The sequence below is a fragment of the Ailuropoda melanoleuca genome, chromosome 1 (genome assembly GCF_002007445.2).
Source record: "Ailuropoda melanoleuca isolate Jingjing chromosome 1, ASM200744v2, whole genome shotgun sequence".
Taxonomy (NCBI): domain Eukaryota; kingdom Metazoa; phylum Chordata; class Mammalia; order Carnivora; family Ursidae; genus Ailuropoda; species Ailuropoda melanoleuca.
Genome location: NC_048218.1, coordinates 32,945,719 through 32,967,998, shown reverse-complemented (window position 1 = coordinate 32,967,998; position 22,280 = coordinate 32,945,719). Strand labels below are relative to the sequence as shown.

General features: G+C 38.5%; 1 protein-coding gene across 1 annotated transcript in view; it reads left to right on the top strand.

Annotated features, from left to right (window-relative positions):
* Nucleotides 1–12,504: 12,504 nt before the first annotated feature.
* Nucleotides 12,505–22,280, top strand: part of GBE1 (1,4-alpha-glucan branching enzyme 1) — a 276,317-nt gene continuing 266,541 nt past the window's right edge. Inside the window, exon 1 of the mRNA XM_034657790.1 lies at nt 12,505–12,990. Coding sequence (XP_034513681.1) covers nt 12,857–12,990 — 134 coding nt within the window. The 5' untranslated portion in view covers nt 12,505–12,856. The remainder of the gene's footprint in view (nt 12,991–22,280) is intronic.

Sequence of the window (22,280 nt, the reverse complement as noted above, 5' to 3'; positions counted from 1 at the left end):
TTTATTATATTATGTTAGTCACCTTACAGTATATCCTTCATAATTTTTAAGAATATTGATCAGGTATTTTATAAAAATCTTTGATTTAGTTTTGTCTGATATTTACTTATAATCAGAAATTCTCAATTTTTTTTTTTTGAAGAAATCTCAGCAGTGAAATGTGTTTCTCATCACACCATATGAAGGCTTATATCACAACACGTCTTATCACCAGTGGTGTTAATTTTGTTCACTTGGTTAAGGTGGAATCTGACAGGTTTCTCTACTGTATAGTTCCTGTTTTCTGTTTCCATATTCTATTATTTGGAAGCAAGTAACTAAAGTCAAGCACACGTTCCAGTGGAGGAGAATTAAGCTCCACCTCCTCGAGGGAGTATAATTTATCTAGAATTTTTCTGGAGTTAGATTTTTCCCTTCTCCCTCATTATTTTGTCAATCGATTATGTACATTAGGATATACTTGTGAATATTTGTTTTGTTCTTTGAGTTATAAATACTATTACAGGCATACCCCAGAGATATTGCAGGTTTGGTTCCAGACCACCTCAATAAAGCAATGTTGCAATACAATGAGTCCAGTGAATTTTTTGGTTTCCCAGTGATTATGAAAGTCATGTTTATATTGTACTGTATTCTATTAGATGTACAATTGCATTATATCTAAAAAAAAGTACATGACAATTAAAAAATATTTTATTACTAAAAAATGTTACCCATCATATGAGCTTTCAGCAAGTTGTAATCTTTTTGCTGCTGGAGGGCCTTGCTTTGATGTTGATGGTTACTGACTAATCAGGGTGGTGGTAACTTAAGGTTGTGGGTGACTATGGCAATTTCTTAAAATAAGACAACGATAAATTTTGCTCCATTCATTGACTTTCTTTCACAAACGATTTCTCTGTAGCATGTGATGTTGTTCGATAATATTTTGCCCACAATAGAACTTATTTTAAAATTGGAGTCAATCCTCTCAAACCGAACCCCCCACTGCTATATCAACTGTTGATGTGCTACTCTAAATTCTTTGTTGTCATTTCAAGAATCTTCAAAGCATCTTCACCAGGAGTAGATTCCATTTAAAGAAACCAATTTCTTTGTTTATCCATAAGAAGCAACTCCTCACCTGTTAAAGTTTTATCACAAGATTGCAGCAATTCAGCAATCTTCAGGCTCCAATTCTAATTCTAGTTCTCTCGCTATTTCCACCACATCTAGAGTAACTTTCTTCACTGAAGACTTGAACCCCTCAAAGTCATCCATGAAGATTGGAATGAATTTCTTCAAAAGTTGATATTTTGACCTCTTCCACTGAGTCAGAAATATTCTTAATGGCATCTAGAAGGGTGAATCCCTTCCAGAAAGTTTCCAATTTACTTTTCCCAGATATCTGGCAGTTATAGTCTTATAAAAATGCACTTCTTGGGGCACCTGGGTGTCTCAGTCAGTTAAGTGTCTGCTTTCAACTCAGGTCATGATCCCAGGGTCCTGGAATCGAGCCTGGCATTGAGCAGGGAGTCTGTTTCTCCCTTTCCCTCTGCCCCTGCCCCCCCACCCCAGCTTGTGCTCTCTCTCTCTCTCTCAAATAGATAAATAAAATCTTTTTTAAAATGCACTTCTTAAATAGTAAGATTTGAAAGTCAAAATTATTCCTTGATCCTTGGGTTGCAGAATGGATGTTGTGTTGACAGGCATGAAAACAACATTAATCTCCTTGTGCACCTCCATCAGCGCTATTAGGTGACTGGGTGCATTGTTAGTAAGGAGTAGTGTTTTGAGAGGAATCTTTTCTTTCCTGAGCATTAGATCTCAATGTATATTGATGTAAAATATCAATGTAAAAAAAATCAATGTAAATAGATGTAAAATATTTAGTAAACCGTGTTGTAAAGAGATGTGCTGTCATCCAAACTTTGTTTTCCCATTTGTAGATCACAGACAGGGTAGACTTAGCATAATTCTTAAAAACCCTAGGATTTTCAGAATGGTAAATGAGCACTGGCTTCAACTTCAAGTCACTAGCTGCATTAGCACCTTGATAAGAGTCAGCCTTGAAGCCAGGCATTGACTTCTCCTCTCTAGCTATAAAAGACCTGGATGGCATCTTCTTCCAACAGAAGGCTATTTCATCTACACTAAAAATCTATTGTTTATGGTAGCCACCTTCATTAACTATTCTAGCTAGATCTTTTGGATGATTTGCTGCAGTTTCTACATTAGTACTTGCTGCATCACCTTGTACTTTGATGTTAAGGAAGTATCTCCTTCCCTTAAACTTTAGGAACCTGCCTTAGGTATCTTCAAACTTTCCTTCTGCAGCTTCTGCTCTCTCAGCCTTTATAAAATTAAAGAAAGTTGGGGCCTTGCTCTAGATTAGGCTTTGACTGAAGGGAACACTGTGGCTGGCTTGATCTTCTATCCAGACCACTAAAACATTCTCCAAATGAGCAATAAAGCTGTTTGTTTCACTTTCTTATTATTCATGTGTTCACTGGGGTATCACTTTAAATTTCCTTCAAGAACTTTTCCTTTGCATTAATAAATTGGCTATCTGTCACAAAAAACCTAGCTTTTGGCCTAGCTCAGCTTTTGACATGCCTTCCTCACTATGCTTAATCATTTCTAGCTTTTGATTTAAAGTGAGAGACACGTGACTCTTACTTTCACTTGATCACTCAGAGGTCATTGTAGAGTTATTCATTGGCCTGATTTCAATATCGTTGTGTCTCAAGAAATACAGAGGCCCAAAGAGAGAGAGACAGATAAAGAATGGCTATCAGTGGAGAAGTCAGAACATATACCATTTTATGTGAGTGTGGTTCATGGCACCCTAAAACAATTACAATAGTAACATCAAAGATCACCGATCACACAGATCATCATAACAAATACAATAATAAGAAAAATGTTTGAAATATTGTGAAAATTACCAAAATATGACACAGAGACACAAAGTGAGCAAATCCTGTTGGAAAAATGTGGCCAATAAACTTGCTTGATGCAGGGTTGCCATAGACTTTCAATTTGCAAAAAAATGCAGTATCTGTGAAGTACAATAAAGTACAATAAAATGAGGTCTGCCTATACTACTAAGAGTCCAATACTACTATTATTTATTTTGCTGCTCAAATGATTCCTGCTTTGACTATTTATGACTCTTTCTGTTTGGTTCCTCTGTCCTTTTGACGTGGCCCCATAGTTGTCTCTGTCTCCTCCTCCTCCTTTTCTTCTTCTTTTTCTTCTTCTTCTCCTTTTTTTTTTTTTTTTAAGATTTTATTTATTTATTTGACACAGAGAGAGGCAGTGAGAGAGGGAACACAAGCAGGGGGAGTGGGAGAGAGAGAAGCAGGCTTCCTGCTGAGCAGGGAGCCCAATGCGGGGCTAGATCCCAGAACGCTGGGATCATGACTTGAGCTGAAGGCAGATGCTTAATGACTGAACCACCCAGGCGCCACTCTTCAGCTTCTTCTTCTTCTTTTTTTTTTTTAAAGATTTTATTTATTTATTTAACAGAGATAGAGACAGCCAGGGAGAGAGGGAACACAAGCAGGGGGAGTGGGAGAGGAAGAAGCAGGCTCATAGCCGAGGAGCCTGATGTGGGGCTCAATCCCATAATGCCAGGATCACGCCCTGAGCTGAAGGCAGACGCTTAACTGCTTGCCACCCAGGCGCCCCTTCTTCTTCTTCTTCTTAACACTCTCTTTCTGGCACTATTAAATGCTCCAGGTTTATCTTGCATTTTCTCTACCCAGCCCTAGAATCAGCCATTTCTTCAAGGAGCCCTGGTTCTTTTTGTTGGAGAATGCTGTCCAGAAACTAAGATCTCAGTGTGGGTATACTTGTCATTACTATGATGTCATTGCTTCCATGTCCTCCCAGCAGACAGAACTAAGAAATACATGTGTTATACAGATCAATGTATACACATTTAAAAACATATATTTATCTCTTTGTGGGTGTGTGTAGGGGGGTAGGTGAGCTCACATCACTATCTCTGAATCTCAATTCAGAACCACAAGGTTTACTCCATTCTTCCCCCATTGCTTATCTGTAACTTCTACCTCTGACGGCATGACACCTGGCTCCAGTTATCTACAATTTCTTTACTTATTTGCTCAACCAATTGTGGTATGCATGCAGAGTAGCCTTAGAATTCTTAGTTCATATTGCTGTGAAAAATAAATTTACCAACTAGAATATAGTGTTTATGTACAGTTCTTTTTGTTTTTAGCATTATAATATCCAGTCAAAACAATATTTTCTGAATTTAATTTAGGTTAGCTTCTTTTTTTTTTCAATAATGTGGTTCAAAGAAAATTCTCTTGAGTGAAAAAACAATATAGGTGATATGGAATTTAGAAATGTAATGTTGCAAAGGTTCTTTCTGAAGATGATTGTCATTAATTTTTACAGAAGCAGTATTCTAAAGCATTATAATCCATCACAATTATAACTCACCTCAATATTATCAGAGCTCTTCATCTTTCAAGTGGGGCAATTACAGCATTATATCAAGTCCTACTGGAGTGAAGGCAGAGTTGGGGAAGATTACCTGCTGTAACTTTTATTAGATACATCCACAATAGCACAACTCTGCCTCCTCCCCTCTAAATTAATTGAGTTGCGTTGTTCTGTTACCCTTCTTGTCATGGTCTTGATATCATATTTGAATGTCATATCTTCCTAATGACACGCTTTACTATATCTAAATTTTAGAAAATGAAACTGAGTTTCTGAAACTGACTTGTCCAAGGTCATATGGCTTGTAAATGGTAGAGCTGAGACTAAAATTCAGTTGTGTTTAAAGTAAAAAATATGAAAAATTATCATATTAATGTTAGAACTTCATGTCCTGCAGAAGAATACAGTGAGGCTGGGTTCATGGTTAAAACACCCGCATGATTTTGCTTTAGCAAATGGACATTTTTATAGTTTTTGAGTCATCCATTGCCTATTTCTTTATTGTCAGTTGGCTCAAACTATGCAACTCTAAAGACACTTCTACCAAAAGAATATAAACAGGGTCCTATTCTAGTCAACCTTCTCATACTTTACAGTTGTCTTTTGTCTCTAAATAACTTGCAATGGTTATTTTACAATGCAATTTGAATAGATTGGCTTTACTTGAATAATTTAGCTTTACCTTGAACGTGTGAAATGAAAGCGCAATTTCATTAAAATGTTTGCAGTCAATATAATTCCTATTCCATTTTTGTTTTGTTTTGTTTTATGAGGATTTGGGAATGTCTAGTATGTACTCATGAGGACATTTGCACAGATAAAGAATTTTCTGAGAATAGTTCTGGTTCTATCTAGTACAGGCTTATCAAAGAAAAGATTTCTTTCTTTCTTTCTTTCTTTCTTTCTTTCTTTCTTTCTTTCTTTCTTTCTTTCTTTTTCTTTCTTCCTTCCTTCCTTCCTTCCTTCCTTCCTTCCTTCCATCCATCCTTCCTTCCCTCCTTCCTTCCTTTCCCCCCCCCCCATAACCAGTCATGGATTGATAACTTCTTAAAATAAAATTAAAATATTTTCCTAAAGATATAAAAAAATTTAAAATCCAAATAAAAACCCCAATTTCTTATCGTTATATTTTTCCAATTGATATTGAAGTTTCTAAACACTTTTTCTCAATTCCTGTATTTTTCTGTTTGTGGGTTGGTCACAAGCATTTGTTTACCAGCATTGATCTATGAAACATATTGGTCACTGGTTAGAGGATTCCTTTAGAAAACCTCATGCCCATCACATTCCAAGTCAGGTTTCACGGACATATTTTTCCCCCTAGAGGTGTGTTAACTATCCTCAAGATCTTAATACTTTCTTACTTTTGTACTAATCTAAGTTATTGGAAAATAATGTATATGGAAGACATTACCTTTCTTTGCTATAGTATTGCCTTTGCATAAATATAAATGTTACCATTTATTAAGTCATTATCATATGTTACATACAGTTTTAAGTATCTTATATGTATTAAGTCATTTAATTCCTCAATATGAAAGCAGGTACTATTATCATTTCCACTTTATAGAAATGGAAACTGAGACACAAATAAATTGACTTCCCATGATCACAGTTAGTGAGTAGCAGAGTTAAGATCCAAACCCAGGCAGGCTGACTCCTAAGTCTGTGTCCTTGCCTTATCATACTGCTATCCATAAGAAGAAACTATTTGAAAAGGTCCTTCTGTTTTTCTAAAATTGGCTTTCCAGGGGGCGCCTGGGTGACTCAGTTGATTAAGCATCTGCCTTCAGTTTATGTTGTGATGTCAGGGTCCTGGGATTAAGCCCCACATCGTGCTCCCTGCTCAGTGAGGAGTCTGCTTCTCCTTCTCCCTCTACCCCTCTCTCTGCTCAGGCTCTCTCTCTCCCTCTGTCTCTTTTTCTCTCAAATAAATAAATAAAATATTTTAAAAAGTAAAAATAAAATTGGCTTTTGAGTACATGGTTCAAAATGTTCCTCAATACCTATCACTTATGGAGTAATTTTTTTTTTCTTTTTCAAGTTTTTATTTCAATTTCAGTTAGTTAACATATGGTGTAGTAAATTAGTTTCAGTAATAGAACTTTAAGATTCATCACTTACATATAACACCCAGTGCTCACCATAAGAAGTGCATTCCTTAATTCCTATCTCCCATTTAACCCATCTTCCTGCTTACCTCCCCTCCAGCAAACCTCAGTTTGTTTTCTATAGTTAAGAGTCTGTTTTCTGGTTTGTGTCCCTCTTTTCTCTTCCCACTCCTATGTTCTTTTGTTTTGTTTCTTAAATTCCACATATGAGTAAAATCTTATGGTATTTGTCTTTCTCTGACTATTTTGCTTAGCATAATACACTCTAGCTCCAGCCACATCATTGCAAATGGCAAGATTTCATTCTTTTAAAACAATTTTTAATTTAAATTTAATTTAGTTAACATATAATACATTATTAGTTTTGGGGGTAGAATTCAGTGATTCATCAGTTGTGTATAATAACAGGTGCTCATTACATGAAGTGTGTTCCTTAATGCCCATCACCCAATTACCCCATCCCCCCAGCAACCTCCCCTCCAGCAACCCTGTTTGTTGCTGATAGTTAAGAGTCTCTTATGGTTTGCCTCCCTCTGTTTTTATCTTGTTTTATTATTCCTTCCCTTCCCCTATGCCCATCAGTTTTGTTTCTTAAATTCCACATGAGTGAAATATGGCATTTGTCTTTTTCTGACTGACTTATTTCACTTAGTGTAGTACACTCAAGCTCCATCCATGTCATTGCAAATGGCAAGATTTCATTCTTTTTGATGGCTAAGTAATATTATCTATCTATATCTATCTATCTATATCTATCATCTATCTATCATCTATCATCTATCTATCGTCTATCTATCATCTATCTATCTATCTATCTATCTATCTATCTATCTATCTATCATCTATCTATCTGTATCTCACCTCTTTATCCATTCATCAGTCAATGGATGATGTTTGGGCTCTTTTGAAAATTTAGCTTTTGCCAATAATGCTGCTATAAACACCAGGGTGCATGTGTCCTTTCAAATCAGTATTTTTGTGTCCTTTGGGTAAATACCTAGTAGTGCAATTGCTGGATTGTAGGGTCATTCTATTTTTAACTTTTTTGAGGAATCTCCATACTGTTCTCCAGAGTAGCCACACCAGTTTGTATTCCCACCAACGGTGTAAGAGGGTTCCCCTTTCCCCACATCCTCACCAACACTTGTTGTTTCTTGTATTGCTAATTTTAGCCATTCTGACAGGTATGAGGTGACATCTCATTTTGTAGTGCCATTTCTAAATAGAAGGGACAATTTAAAGCTTATAGAGTTACAAAAATTAATATCTTTCCTCTTTGCTTTTGCTACTGAGCACCAGAGAACTGAGGTCAGAACTCAAATGCCATAGATTTTCTCTATTCTAAGATTTTTTTGTTTTGTTTTGTTTTTTGCTTTTGTCATGTATTGTTTTACTTATTCAAAGTATCTTTTTAAAAGATTTTATTTATTTGAGAGAGAGAGACAGAGTTTGCGCTCACAAGAATGGCAGAGAGGCAGAGGGAGATGGAGAAGCAGACTCACCTCTGAGCAGGGAGCCTGATGTGGGGCTTGATTCCAGGACCTCGGGATCATGACCTGAGCCAAAGTCAGACGCTTAACTAAATGAGCTACCCAGGCACCCCCCCAACTATTTTTATTAGTCACCTCGAATTTCTTTTGTTAAATAGATGGTATATAAATATGCCAGTTAATGTCCTAAAGCAGTTCTTCTATGATTTAAGTAACAAAAGTATATTCTCTGATAGTTTTGGAGATCAGTTTTCTGAAATCAAGGTATCAGCAGGGCCATATATCCTCTGGAGGCTCTAGGGAGAATCCATTCTTTGCCTCTTCCAGGTTCTGGTGCCTACTGACATTCTTTGACTTCTGTCTGTATCACTCCAACCTCTGTCTTCATGGTCACTTTCTCCTCTTGTGTCTGTCTGCTCTGCATGTCTCTTCTAAGGACACTGTCATAGGATTTAGGAACCAGATAATCTAGATAATCCAGGATGATCTCCTCATCTAAAGATGCTTAACTTAATTCTGTCTGCGAAGACCCTTTTCCCAAGGAGTTAACATTCACAGGGCCTGGGGATTCAGACATGGGCGTATCTTCTGGGAAGCCACCACTCAAGCCACTGTAATAGGTAATGGTAATTGCATGAGGCTTTAATCCATGGCCTTCGTGACTTAAATTTTATACGTAAAAAGTCTTTTTATTTTTTGTCCACTTCCTCATTCTTCATTTTGTTGTGGACAAGTTAAATTTGCCAGGGACCTGGGTTTCATTCAGGTAAGGTTGATAGATACATGGTGTTTTAAATTGTGTCTAATTTTTGTCTTGAAGTCTTAAAAAAACTCGTCTACAAATTTGTCTTCATATTCATCTTTCTAAGAAGTAGGATAAAATAGCTCTTAAAATCATAGATTGTAAAAAGTGTACCCGGATTCAAATACTGACTGATTCCTACTATAACTGTATTACCTTAAGTGATTTTCTTCATCTCTGTGTACCTTTATCATGGGGTTAACTAAAGATTTTACACATACACACCCCACCACACAATGGTTAAAACGGTGCAACTGTGGAAAGCAGTATGCTATTATTATTAGCTATTATTCTAAAGAAGCACTACAGTCTTCTTCTAGAATAAGTCTATTATGATAGGCTCAGCTATCTGATCCTTTCTTACAAGATTTCATGCCTAAAAGTTTTGCAGAATTTTCAAATAAGGGACAATCAAGAAGTACTGAAAATTTCACATATATGAAATAATCACTAGAGATAACATAAGGGCATAAAGGAAGCATGTAACTCTGAGTGAAATAAAAACTGCCATTTTGATTGGGTAGTCGGAGACCAAAGAAAATTGTTTAAGTTCTAATGGAGAGGACAAGATGTTCAGAGGATTTGTCACAGAAGTTAAAGCCTTTCACCTTTAGGGCACTGATTCTCATCCAACTTGCCACAAAAGTAATTGAAAATCATTATCATCTAAAAACCATTAAGTACTGTCTCAGAAAAAAAGTTGTTTGCCTCATTCTAACTTCCAGGCAGTGACAATTACCATCACATTGAACACCTACCATTTGGCCATCGAAGTAGAGAGGTTAGAGGGTGAACAAGTCTGATGATAAAATGACAATCTGTACCTCCAGGGTCCTCTGAGAGGCTTGGCAAGTGTAGTGGGGAAATTTAGCTGGCTACTGCCTCTGCTGAATTTAATCCAGAAATAAGAGGGTATCAGTTTGGAGGCTGGGATAACATAACTTGCTAGCCATTACATACTGTGTAAAGAGATTCTTACAGTCTTATATAAGAGAAAATTTTATTTTTTTTAATTTTTTTTTAAAAGATTTTATTTATTTATTTGACAGAGATAGAGACAGCCAGTGAGAGAGGGAACACAAGCAGGGGGAGTGGGAGAGGAAGAAGCAGGCTCACAGTGGAGGAGCCTGATGTGGGGCTCGATCCCATAACGCCGGGATCACGCCCTGAGCCGAAGGCAGACGCCCAACCCGCTGTGCCACCCAGGCGCCCCAAGAGAAAATTTTAAACTAGCTTCATGGAGTGTAATTTACATCATAAAATTCACCTGCTTTAAATGTGTAAGTCAATGATTTTTGGTAACTTATAGAATTGTGTAACGTTTGCTTCATCCAGTTTTAGAACATTTCGTGACTAAATCAACTTATCCCCCATTGTAAACTCTTTACTTGGAATGCTCTTCCTCTCATGGCTTGCTCCTTGTCATTACACTTCAGCTTAAATGTCCATTCTGAGAGGACCTCCTTTACCACCAGAACTAAAGCAGACATATTAGCTTAATTTTAATTCTGTACATTTATTACTATTGCATGTATTTCAATTGGGCATGGATAGGTTTTGAGAAGCATTTCTCATGTTAGTTGACATTCTCTCCCTGCACCCCCCATGTAAGCTTTATGACAACTGGGACTTGTCTTGTTTACCAATTAATCCCAGTACCTAGGAAACTGAACTGGCTGTCACATGGGACTTCATTAAGTACTTGCTCAATAGTGAGTAAGACAGAATAGGTCCCTGTTCTCTTGGAGTTTACATTCTAAAGGGCGGGGAGATCAATATGTAAAAGAGAAAAAGAGAGAGAGAGAAAGAAACAACTTTGTTAATTGCTGCATAGGAGAGAAAGTGCTGAGGAATCTTATTTAAGTAGTGGAAGCAGAGGCTTCTCAAGATGAGTTGACATTTATGCTGAGATCTCAAGGAATGCTGGGAAGAAACCAGCCCTGTAGAGCTGAGTCATGAAGAGAATTCCCAACAGAGAAGGGCACATAAAAAGTCTCAAAGTCTACAAAAGTTCTCAGCGAGTCCCAGGAAAGTCAGTATTTCTAAAGAATTGTAAAGCCTGATAAGATGAGAAAAGGTGATGAGAAAAGTGGTAGAAACATAGTCAGGGACCAGATTATACAAGGCTTGTTAAGGAATGGTGAGAAGTTTATATTTAACTCTGAGTGAACCAGCATGTCATTTAAGTTGTATGATTTATTCCTTCCTTGGGTAGAGCCTTACTATTCACACTATGCCCCTAACCAGCAACAGCTGCATCACCTCTGAGCTTGTTAGAATTGCGAATCTCAGTAGCACCCAGAACTGAATGAGACTAAGTTCTTCTAGTGACATCCTCAAATGATTTATATGCACATTAAAGCTTGAGAAACACTAGACAATGGATTAGAGGTGAGAAAGAGTAAAGAGGGAAACCAGTTAGATATGTCAGTCCAAATGAGAGGCTGCTTGTATGAGTGACAGCACAAAGGATGAGAAGACTCATTTAGGGTGTATTTTGGAGATAGTTGGTTTAGGTCTTCCAGCCAGCTATGTGGAGATTTCAGTAGGCAGACAGTGATACAAAGGTGGATTTCTGAGAAAAGTTTAGGATTGGAGATAGATTTGTGGGTCTACTGGGTAACTTGCTTCTGCATTTCAAGTGTTGTTTTACAGTGTTTTATATTTTACCAACATTTACATGCTGTCATCTTCATGGAAAATAAGCCATGCCTTTCTGAAGGTTGTCCAAGTCCTGCACGCTTTCCCTTTGAGGTCCTCTATTGCTCATCAAGTCCTTTATTAACCCCTTCACAAAAAATGTTTTGAAATTCAAGGCCATTGCTAATCAACACTCTTCCTTCTCCATAGCCCCCAGGATTCTCCATACCCAAATCTTAACTGGGAAAGAGACTCAAGTCTCTCCAGTTCCTAGGTTCAAAGGATTTGGAAACTCCTGGGTTGGTGGGTCCAATTCTGTGCACATACAATACTGTATTCTCCAAAAAAGAATCGTTGAGCTAGAAGCCAGTTAATGGGAATGAAAGAATATAGGGAAGTTCCAATTGGGGAAGTTTACATAGGGCCCCTTCTCAAGCCAAGAGGAAGAGAGATACTTTGCATTAGCACTTCATTAGTAAGTGATACAGTTGAAATCCAATTTAATGTTCTTCCCTATGCCATTTGTCTTATCAAGGATAGCTCAGTTTAATCGTTGAAAAACATTTGTTACAATTATAAACAAAAGTAAAAAGGTGTTTTTGTTTTTACCCCTTTTTGTTTCTTTTTGAGGTATGGGAAATGTGTAAAGTTCTTGCCTTGGTATCAATTCTTAGCCGCTGGCAACCCAGAGAATTGTACCAGAACAGCATAGTATCCCTGGGACCTCTCCAGGAGTTCTGGTTAGGCAATGATGTGAACATTCTCAAAGGTATTACTATATCCATTCTTGGCTGTTGCCCTCACAGTGAATTTATTAGATCTGCAATACTGCCCCAACAAGAAATTCTCATAACTTTGAGAAGGTCCCCTCCAAGAAAATCACACATCCATTTGAAAAGGATGCCACCAGTGGGAGTTGTTTACAGGAAGAAAAGCGGAGGGCTAGAGCTGGAGCCAAGTACGCGTCAGAGTAAGGGAGGGCAAGGCTGAGCTACGGCGCCTGGGACCCGCCTGCCAGGGTGGCCTCGGCCCAGCCGGGAAGAGGCTGGGGAGGAAAGGGCAGGTCTCCCCGGCCTTCAGGTGCTACCCGCGTGAGTGGGCGGAGGGCCCTGAACGCCTCAACCCCCCGCTCGGGAGGTGCGTCCGGGAATCACCCTGGGTCCCGCTCCGCCCCGCCGCCGGGGGAGGGGGAGCAGGCGGCCGTTCTCTCCGGCTATAAAGGGCCCTGGGCCGCAGAAGCTCGCCCCAGCGTCCTCCGGCTCCGCCTTCACCGTCTTCCTCCCAGCTAGCGCTCCAGTTCCCGCTCAGCTTCCAATCGACCCTCTCGGGCTCGGCTACTCGGGCTGCAGCAGAAGATGGCGGCTTCCGAGGCTCGGGCCGACTGCTCCGAGGCGGCGCTGGCTGAAGCCCTGGCGGACGTGCCGGAACTAGCTCGGCTTCTGGAGATCGACCCGTACCTGAAGCCCTTCGCCCAGGACTTCCAGCGCAGGTACCGCCTGACGCCACCTCAGCTCTCGCGCCCCCGTCCCCCGCCCCCCTCCTCTCAGCGGGACATTCTGCCTTCCAGGCGCGGGCTCTGGGCTGGCGCCGCCCCTCAGCTCCTGTGAGCGCAGGCCCCGCCCCTTAGCGGCCCCGCCTCTTGGGCCCCGCCCCGCCCTGCGCTGGCCCGCCCCCAACCCTAGAGGGTAGCAACTTCCCTGGGTGGGCGTCGGTTTGATTTAGTTACCTGGTTCCAGTGGCTTCCAGAGTAGTGGTTTGATAACTCCGGCCCCCAGACCAGACGTGACAGCGCCGAATAAATTTTCCTTATCCCCTCTCCTTTCCTTTCGAATCCGCGGTTTGCGCCATTGGGTACGTGCTTTGGCTCCCAGCGCTAGTTTCCTCAGGTGCGATACCGAGCGAGGCAAAGCCACTGCAGGTTTTCTGACCTTTCCGTTCACAGAGTTGCCCTGTGAGTTAGCGTGCGCGCAACACCCGGCGTGTGTAATCGCGCGTTTACAGTTTTCGTTTATTTCATTGCAAATACTGTGATTTTATGTCCAACAGGATTCTTTCAGGCAGCTTCTGTTCTTTCCTTGTTAGTATTTCCTCTCTCAGGGAGGATTACGCGTATCTTGGCCACTTTATTTCCCGCCCCCGCGGGCCAGCATTGATGAGAAAACGCACAGCAACATTTGTCAGCAACATTTGCCTGTGTTTGGCATTGCCATCCTGAAGAGGGAGAAAGGCCCGGAAAGCCAAACTTCTAGAGGCCGATTTAGGAGCTTTAGCTTTAGTTTGTCCTCTATCATGCTATAATAAATTGGTTTTTCACAATTAAGTTGCTGGGATAATAATTCTAGTAGTCAGGTCAACTTCAAAGGTATAGTTAAGATTAAAATAGTTGTCATACTAGTGATAGTAGATACATTTGTGAGATAAGCACATTGTGATTTAATGGTTTCTGCCCTTTTAGCCAAGTGACTCCAGGAGGAAAACTATGGCAACAGAATATGCATAGTCACATTTTCAAGTAATAGAATATTGCCTTTATTTATTTAGATTTTATTTGTTTGACAGAGAATGAGCACAAGCAGGGGGAGCAGGAGCGGGAGAGGGAGAAGCAATCCCAATGCGGGTTGGATCCCAGGACCCTGGGATTTTGACCTGAGTGGAAACGGAAGGCAGATGCTTAAACTGACTGAGCCACCCAGGTGCTCCAGAAAATGGCTATTTAGTTATTGGCAAGAAGCAGTATTGGGGGTAATGAAACAGGGTTGATTTGGAATTTGGAAAAAAAAATCATAAGTTCACGACTTGGCATTGTCACTTACTACTTGCATCTAATCCAACAACTGTTTAGTAAGGATTCCTTATGAACAAAAGAAGGGACACAAAGTTCAATATAGCATCTCATTACAGAGCTTGTATATCCTAATGAATGAGCCCTCCTCAAAGTAGTCACTTTGAACTGTTGCTCAGTTAATCAGGTGATTGGGCCCTTACACATCCTTATGAAATTGCTTTCAGTTTTTGCAATTTATGCTTTCAAAGTGACTGCGTAATCTTCATGGTTCAAAATTGGATTTGATTTAGAAATAGTAAAAAAATTTTAGAGCAAATGATGGTGGTCAGACTTTTCTGATGTCCTTATTAATGACGATCCTAAATGTATGCTTTGTAAATGACAAAAGACATTTCTAAAAGGCTTGTGGGATGTTTTATGTTTCCCCACCATCTTTCAAACAGAAAAAGATCACAGCTGAGGAACAACCCTTGTTAAGTGTTTCTTTCATGTAATTCACTTCAACTCCATTGGGATTGAAGCAGTTATGATCCTCTTTCATGGTTTGTCAAAATTAATGAGAGGGACAAAGGCCAGAATAAGGAAGTGAGGGCAATCCAGTGTTCTTGGTAAAAAGGCTAGTCCAGTGGGCCCTTGTGCCTCACTCTGACCTGGATTCTACTTCTGGCCTTGGTTCTGAGTAATTGCCATTTTCCAGCACACATGTTCCATTTAGGCATATCAAATAGTAATTTGGCATTTGGCAGTAGCAACTTTGACTGTTAACATGTGAAGGATAAAAAAATTCTTCACTAATAAAGTTTGGTGCTGGTTACTTTTTCTATTTTCTGTTTAATTCTAATAACCCAGTGGGGCATTGTGTCTTTGGCCTAACAGAAAGGAGTGTGTCACTCCTACTGAGGACTGAAGAAAATTTAGGACACAAACAACGGTATTTAAGAATGACGATGGGGGAGGTAGTTTCTTGTCATTGATGGATTGTCTCATCCTTTCCCAAATAAAGTATCTCATTGACAGTTCTGTTATGTACATTTGTTGTTCTTTTTACCTTCTCTGTAACTGTAAGAATGTCAAATCAAGTGTGAGGATTAATGAATTACTCTGTGACATAAAAATTAGTACATTAGTGTGTGTGATAGTCTCAATGATGTCTCATTGATTGCTGTCTAAGATGGGATTTTCCTTTTGGCTGTCCTTTTTCTCACCTGTTATTTATACTGCAATTAGTTGCTGTGATCATAATTTCAAAATCTTAGTGTTTTAAAACAATAAGATTAATTGTCCCTATATTACATGCCAATGTGTGTCAGGCTCTCCTCATGGTCATCACTCAAGGATTTACGATGATGAAAGCTTCTTTTTGAAACATGCTGCTGTAATGTTAGCTGTAGGGAATACAGAACATGTTAAACTATGCACTGTTTCTTACAGCTTTTGCCTAAGAGTGAGTCATTTCTGCTGACATGTTATATTGGCCAGTGAAAGTCAGATGTGACTTCTGAGCCGTGTGTGTGAAACAGAGAATTGACATTTGTGAACAGCTTAAAGAACAACACAGTTGCAGTAGCACTTGTATACCCTCTGTTTAAAGTTTATATAGTATTTTTAGATTTTAATTTAATCCTGATGACAAAACCACGAGGCAGGAAGGGTTTTTATTTTTCATGACATACAGAGGAAGAACCTGAGATTTGGTCAAGTGCTTAAATTCACATGGCTAGTAGTACTGAAGCTGGGATTAATCTTTCTAGAACTATTTTCAACAGGTTTCACAAACAATGACTTCTTGGTAATTTAGTGGATACCTCTTTCCTTTTTTATCTCTAGCATTGGACATTTTGGGCTGCTTCTTGTATCCTTGAAGCCATGAAAATCTTTTGCTTTTCTTCTATTACCTCTGACGGTTTTTCCTCTCTTTCAGACCATTTTAAAATAAGAGATTCTCAGGGATCTTCCTTATGTCCTTTTATGTATTTCTACTTCTATACTTTCCCTAGGCATTTTCCTCCATCCCATAGATTCCATTTATGTACTGAGGCTGCCCAAATCTATCTTCGACCTCATATCTCCTGGTCTCAGTCATATTTATAAATACCTTCATTCTGATGTCCTAGAAGTGCAAAACTCAACATGTGTAAACCAAACTTCGGGTTTTTCATCCCAAACCTGTTTGTTGCTTTATAAGCTATCTCCATGTGTGGTATCCTTATCTATCAAGTGCTCAAGCCTAAAAAACTTAACACCTATACTTAATTCTCACCTCTTCTTTCTCCTTCTTCTTTTTTTTTTTGACTTTAATGTTTTTTTATTATATTATGTTAGTCACCATACAGTACATCCCTGGTTTCTGATGTAAAATTCGATGATTCATTAGTCGTATAACACCCAGTGCACCATGCAATACGTGCCCTCCTTACTACCCATCACCAGCCTATCCCGTTCCCCCACCCCCTCCCCTCTGAAGCCCTCAGTTTGTTTCTCAGAGTCCGTAGTCTCTCATGCTTCATTCCCCCTTCTGATTACCCCCCCTTTCTTTATCCCTTTCTTCCCCTATCTTCCTAGTTCTTATGTTCCATAGATGAGAGAAATCATATGATAATTTTCTTATCTCCAAGTAGAGTTGATGATAGCTCCTGTTTTTCAACTACATGTCACTTTATATTCCTACTGCTATCATCCTACTCAAGTTGTTAACATTTCTAGCCTGGTTTACAAAAACAGCCTCATAGTTGTTCCACCTTTTTCAAATTTCCTCAACAATTCCCCATGGCTACTTCTCATGATGTGCAAGATTCTGTATTATCTGGTCTCTGTCTCCCTTTTTAGCCTCATTTTTGGACCTCTCTTCTCACTCTGTACCATCTAACCAGTCTGAGGGTTTAGAGAGGCAGCTCAGATGTCTAAGGGCCATTCTGTAAGGGGCACTAAAATATCACTAGAATAAATTGGAAACATGTCCATTTTATGCATGCACTTCTTTTTAATATTGAAGATTTTCATTTCTTTGTGTGGGCTCACAAGAAGGTAGGGGTCTAGAAAAATCATGAATAAAAGGCAAGAGAGATTAAGAACTGGAAACATTTTTTATTTTTATCAGAAGTGATTCCTTTAGCTCAGTGGAAATGAATTAATAAGTGAACCCTTTTATATATTTTTATGAATATAATTTTCCTCTACCCCATTAAATAGATCTTTAACAAATGTTTAAAGGATATCAGTTGGCAGTGTGCCAGCATATTCTGTGTTGGAAGCCACATGTTTTGGTCTAGACATGGTTCCAGCTGTGCTTTTGTACATGCTGTTCATTCTGTTCTTTGGATACTTTGCTTCTATCTTATATGTTCCTCTATGTGCTTCTGGAAACAGCTTAGAAATATATACCTTGCCTAATTTCTCTCCATCCTTATGAAATTCCAGGCTGTCTGAGGAGCCTCACTTCTTGTCTACCACCTTGAACACCCCATCCTAAGGATGTTTATCCACTGTAATGTAGTTGTCTTTCTGCTCTTCTGTATGCCCGGCTAGATCGTTTGCTCCCATGGGTGGGCACTTTTTCTGTATTGTTTGTTTACTATTGTCTTCTCAGTCCATAGAATTATAACTGGCTTATAGGAAGCAGTATAGTATTTGCATGAATATGTTCTGAGTCTATTTTTCTCTTTTTTCATAGCAGTGAGTCTCAGGTCAACTTACCTTAAGCTAAAAATGTGGGGAATACTGGGATGAACAGAGAAGCAGTGGTAGTTACCAGAGGATTATGTATGACAGTCTAGGGAAGGGAAAGAGCTAAAGATAACCAGAGAAAATCAAGAAAATCATTATTAATTAGATATTCCCACAGAGCCTAAAGGTTTAGTCACTAAAGGGATGTTCAGTTTGAGAGAGCCTGATGTAAAATTGTGTGCCCAAGAATGGGAGGAGAGTTTTTTGTGACCCCGAGTACACTAAGTTTTACAATTACAGTGAACATCTCTGTTTTGTTAGGAATGAAAATAGCTTTTACATTGGTAGCTAATCAGAGTTGGAAGCACTTTGGATTTGGTGTGTCAGCAGCCACACCAAAAATTGATTCTCACAGCACAGAAGTTTTATATCATAGCTGCATGGTGCACTTTTTTCTCAGTGCCTGGCCAACTTGTTGGCTCTGAGGAAAGTCAAATGTCAGTGATTCTAGAAGGCAGGGAAGAATCTAAAGATTACAAGATGTATCTTGCCCACTCTTCTGTACTAGTAGATTTATTTGCCCTTTGCAGCTGAGCTCTGTACTAACTCCAGTTACTCCTGAATTTTCTATGGTGATGGGCAAGAGGCTCTGACCTCTTTTGATTTTCAAAGTGCCTTAAAATGACTTGATGGAGCATTTTGGTTTAGTTTGGGTTCCGGTGCCTGCTGTACCACCTCCTGAGAAATGACTCTTTATGTGATGACTTCTTAGAGGATTCAGTTCAGCTCCCACCAAGCTGGCCCTAGTTAGTCAGCGAGATGTTAATATAGTCCCTGTGAAATGTGCTATAGTTTTAGACTGATAAGAATATCATGCTGCTGTTATTTGAAAGCATGTATTAAACTTCAATTATACATTTATAGATATTAAAGGAAAACATGAAAGTGTTTTCATTGGAGAGAATTGCTGCTACCAGTTCATTCTAAAGTCAGTTTATTTTTTACTGAAGAGTACATTCTCTTCTTGTGATGTCTACCCGTCAGTAGATGCTTACCACTGTTTTGAATCCAGGGTTCTTTTGTGTTTAACATCCAAAAGCAGCATATTCTGTTTTGTCTTTAGAGTAACAGCAACTAAGTACATTAATAAACGTAAAACCACATTAAATACACGTTATTATACGACCTACATTCATTAATTTATTATATAATTACATTGCATCTTATTTGACGTTGTTGTAAGGACTTGTAAAACTAGTGTTTTTGATATTTAAATGATTAGAATAATTTATATTCTGAATTTAGTTCCCTAACATGTAAAATGGGGAAATTTATAGAAATGTTGCTGTGTATATGTTGCAAAGTATAAGAGCAAGATGAAGCTTGAACTTGAGCTCTCGTGTGCTAATCGCTTTGAATCTGAGGGCAGATTAATCAACCTCTGTGAACTTCAGTTTCCTTTTCTGAAAAAAATGGGATGGGACCTACCTTCTAGGAGTGCCTTGAGAACTAGGGATATATTAAAGATCCTCAGTAGATAAATAATAGTTATTTGATGATGATAATATTATAAGCAAAACAGCCCTCCATCATAAATATTCACTAGGATATTATTTTCAAAAGATTTCATTATCGTTAGCTTCTTTAATGCTGTATCCTGAAATCAACCATCAGTAAGTAACATGACCAGAGATTCTCCACAACTCTTCCATTTTGTTGGATGGCATCTTTACTTTAGGGGGTTCTTTCTTTTTTCCTAGTGGAGCCATTGTGTGAATGAGGTGAGGAGGTGGTAATTTTAATCATAGTCTAGTATACAAGGAAAAGAATATGTTTAAACTTTGATCCTTAATTTGGAGAGGAAATGAGAAGGCAATTGCCTGTTTACTATAAGCTGAAGGCAAGATGAGTCCCGGATAGAATGAGCACAAAGCTGCCTCTAGAGAGAGAGGTAAGTGCTAGCCTGCAGAAGCTCACAGTCACTCTTATTTTGATCTTCCTTTTCCGTCTTTTCTCGTCTCTCATCTGACTGCTAACTGTTCATATTCTTGGGCATCAAACGGCTACAGGGATTTTCTTCCTCCTGAACTTTGGATGGTTGGAGGAATGGTCATATCAAGTTTACTGATAAACAAAAATAACTTGGAAAATAAGAAAAATATATAGCTGCAGCTTAAGTTTGAAAATGAAAGAATTGTCCAGTGGAATCTGAATATATAATCTATTAGTAAGAATAAAAATTTAAATCCTGTGTCTTGCCTTCTCTTTTCTCTCTCTTTACTTGATTATTTCAGTTATTTTTAGTATGTTTGATTTTGCAGTGAGATGTATAAAACAGAAAAATTGAATATTTTTGTGTGTTTAAGTAGATCCATTGAACAGAAATCACAATGAGTCACAGTTCCTGGGTATGTACTCTAGGTCTGTAATCTAAAATATGATAATCAGAGGGACTCCTGAGTGGCTCAGTTGGTTAAGCGTCTGTCTCTGGCTCAGGTCATGATCCCAAGGTCCTGGGATCGAGTTCTGCATCAGGCTCCTTGCTCAGCAGGGGAGCCTGCTTCTCCCTCTGCCTGCTGCTCTTCCTGCTTGTGCTCTCTTTCTCTGACAAAGAAATAAATAAAATTAAAAAAAAAATAAATAAAATACGATAATCAGAAACCAAGTATACAGGTACACTTCTTATATAGGTAACCTGGAAGTTTTCCAAATATTTAGCAAGTGAGAATTAATTATTTCTTTTATGAATGAAATCATATGTTACTCAATATCATATCTAATTTATTTTCATTTTCATAAGTTATAAACAACAGCCACAGGTTATATTGAATTATGAATCACTGCATAATACAGGTACATTCTTTGTTACAGAAGCATAATAAAGTCAGTTATGCATGTAGGTCTATGTAACAGAAAACCCAATGTGCCCTCAATTAACAGAAAATCCCACAAACTGAGTTATTAAAGAAACTTTGTGTTTCTCACAAAGAAAGAGAAGGTGAATGGTTTGGGCTTTAGCACTGAGCCATCCTTTATCTTTCTGCTCTACTGTCCTTTTCCCATGGTCTTTATTCTTATGCTTAGAAGATGGCGGGGCACATCTAGGCCCCACATCTGTCTTCCCAGCAGGAGCACATTCATGCTAGCTTACTCTGTCCATTTTAGTCAAGCATGTGTTAGATTTCCTGTAAACTCCATCTAGGTCTTTCAGTTACAAATCATTGACCAGAACTGTCCCATAGTCATTCTTAGCTGAAAGTGAGACTTGATAGTCAAGGCTTTTCGTTATACACACCTTCCTGAGAAAGTCCTTTTTGGCCTCACCTATCGGATCATCCCAGACCNAGTCAGCGAGATGTTAATATAGTCCCTGTGAAATGTGCTATAGTTTTAGACTGATAAGAATATCATGCTGCTGTTATTTGAAAGCATGTATTAAACTTCAATTATACATTTATAGATATTAAAGGAAAACATGAAAGTGTTTTCATTGGAGAGAATTGCTGCTACCAGTTCATTCTAAAGTCAGTTTATTTTTTACTGAAGAGTACATTCTCTTCTTGTGATGTCTACCCGTCAGTAGATGCTTACCACTGTTTTGAATCCAGGGTTCTTTTGTGTTTAACATCCAAAAGCAGCATATTCTGTTTTGTCTTTAGAGTAACAGCAACTAAGTACATTAATAAACGTAAAACCACATTAAATACACGTTATTATACGACCTACATTCATTAATTTATTATATAATTACATTGCATCTTATTTGACGTTGTTGTAAGGACTTGTAAAACTAGTGTTTTTGATATTTAAATGATTAGAATAATTTATATTCTGAATTTAGTTCCCTAACATGTAAAATGGGGAAATTTATAGAAATGTTGCTGTGTATATGTTGCAAAGTATAAGAGCAAGATGAAGCTTGAACTTGAGCTCTCCTGTGCTAATCGCTTTGAATCTGAGGGCAGATTAATCAACCTCTGTGAACTTCAGTTTCCTTTTCTGAAAAAAATGGGATGGGACCTACCTTCTAGGAGTGCCTTGAGAACTAGGGATATATTAAAGATCCTCAGTAGATAAATAATAGTTATTTGATGATGATAATATTATAAGCAAAACAGCCCTCCATCATAAATATTCACTAGGATATTATTTTCAAAAGATTTCATTATCGTTAGCTTCTTTAATGCTGTATCCTGAAATCAACCATCAGTAAGTAACATGACCAGAGATTCTCCACAACTCTTCCATTTTGTTGGATGGCATCTTTACTTTAGGGGGTTCTTTCTTTTTTCCTAGTGGAGCCATTGTGTGAATGAGGTGAGGAGGTGGTA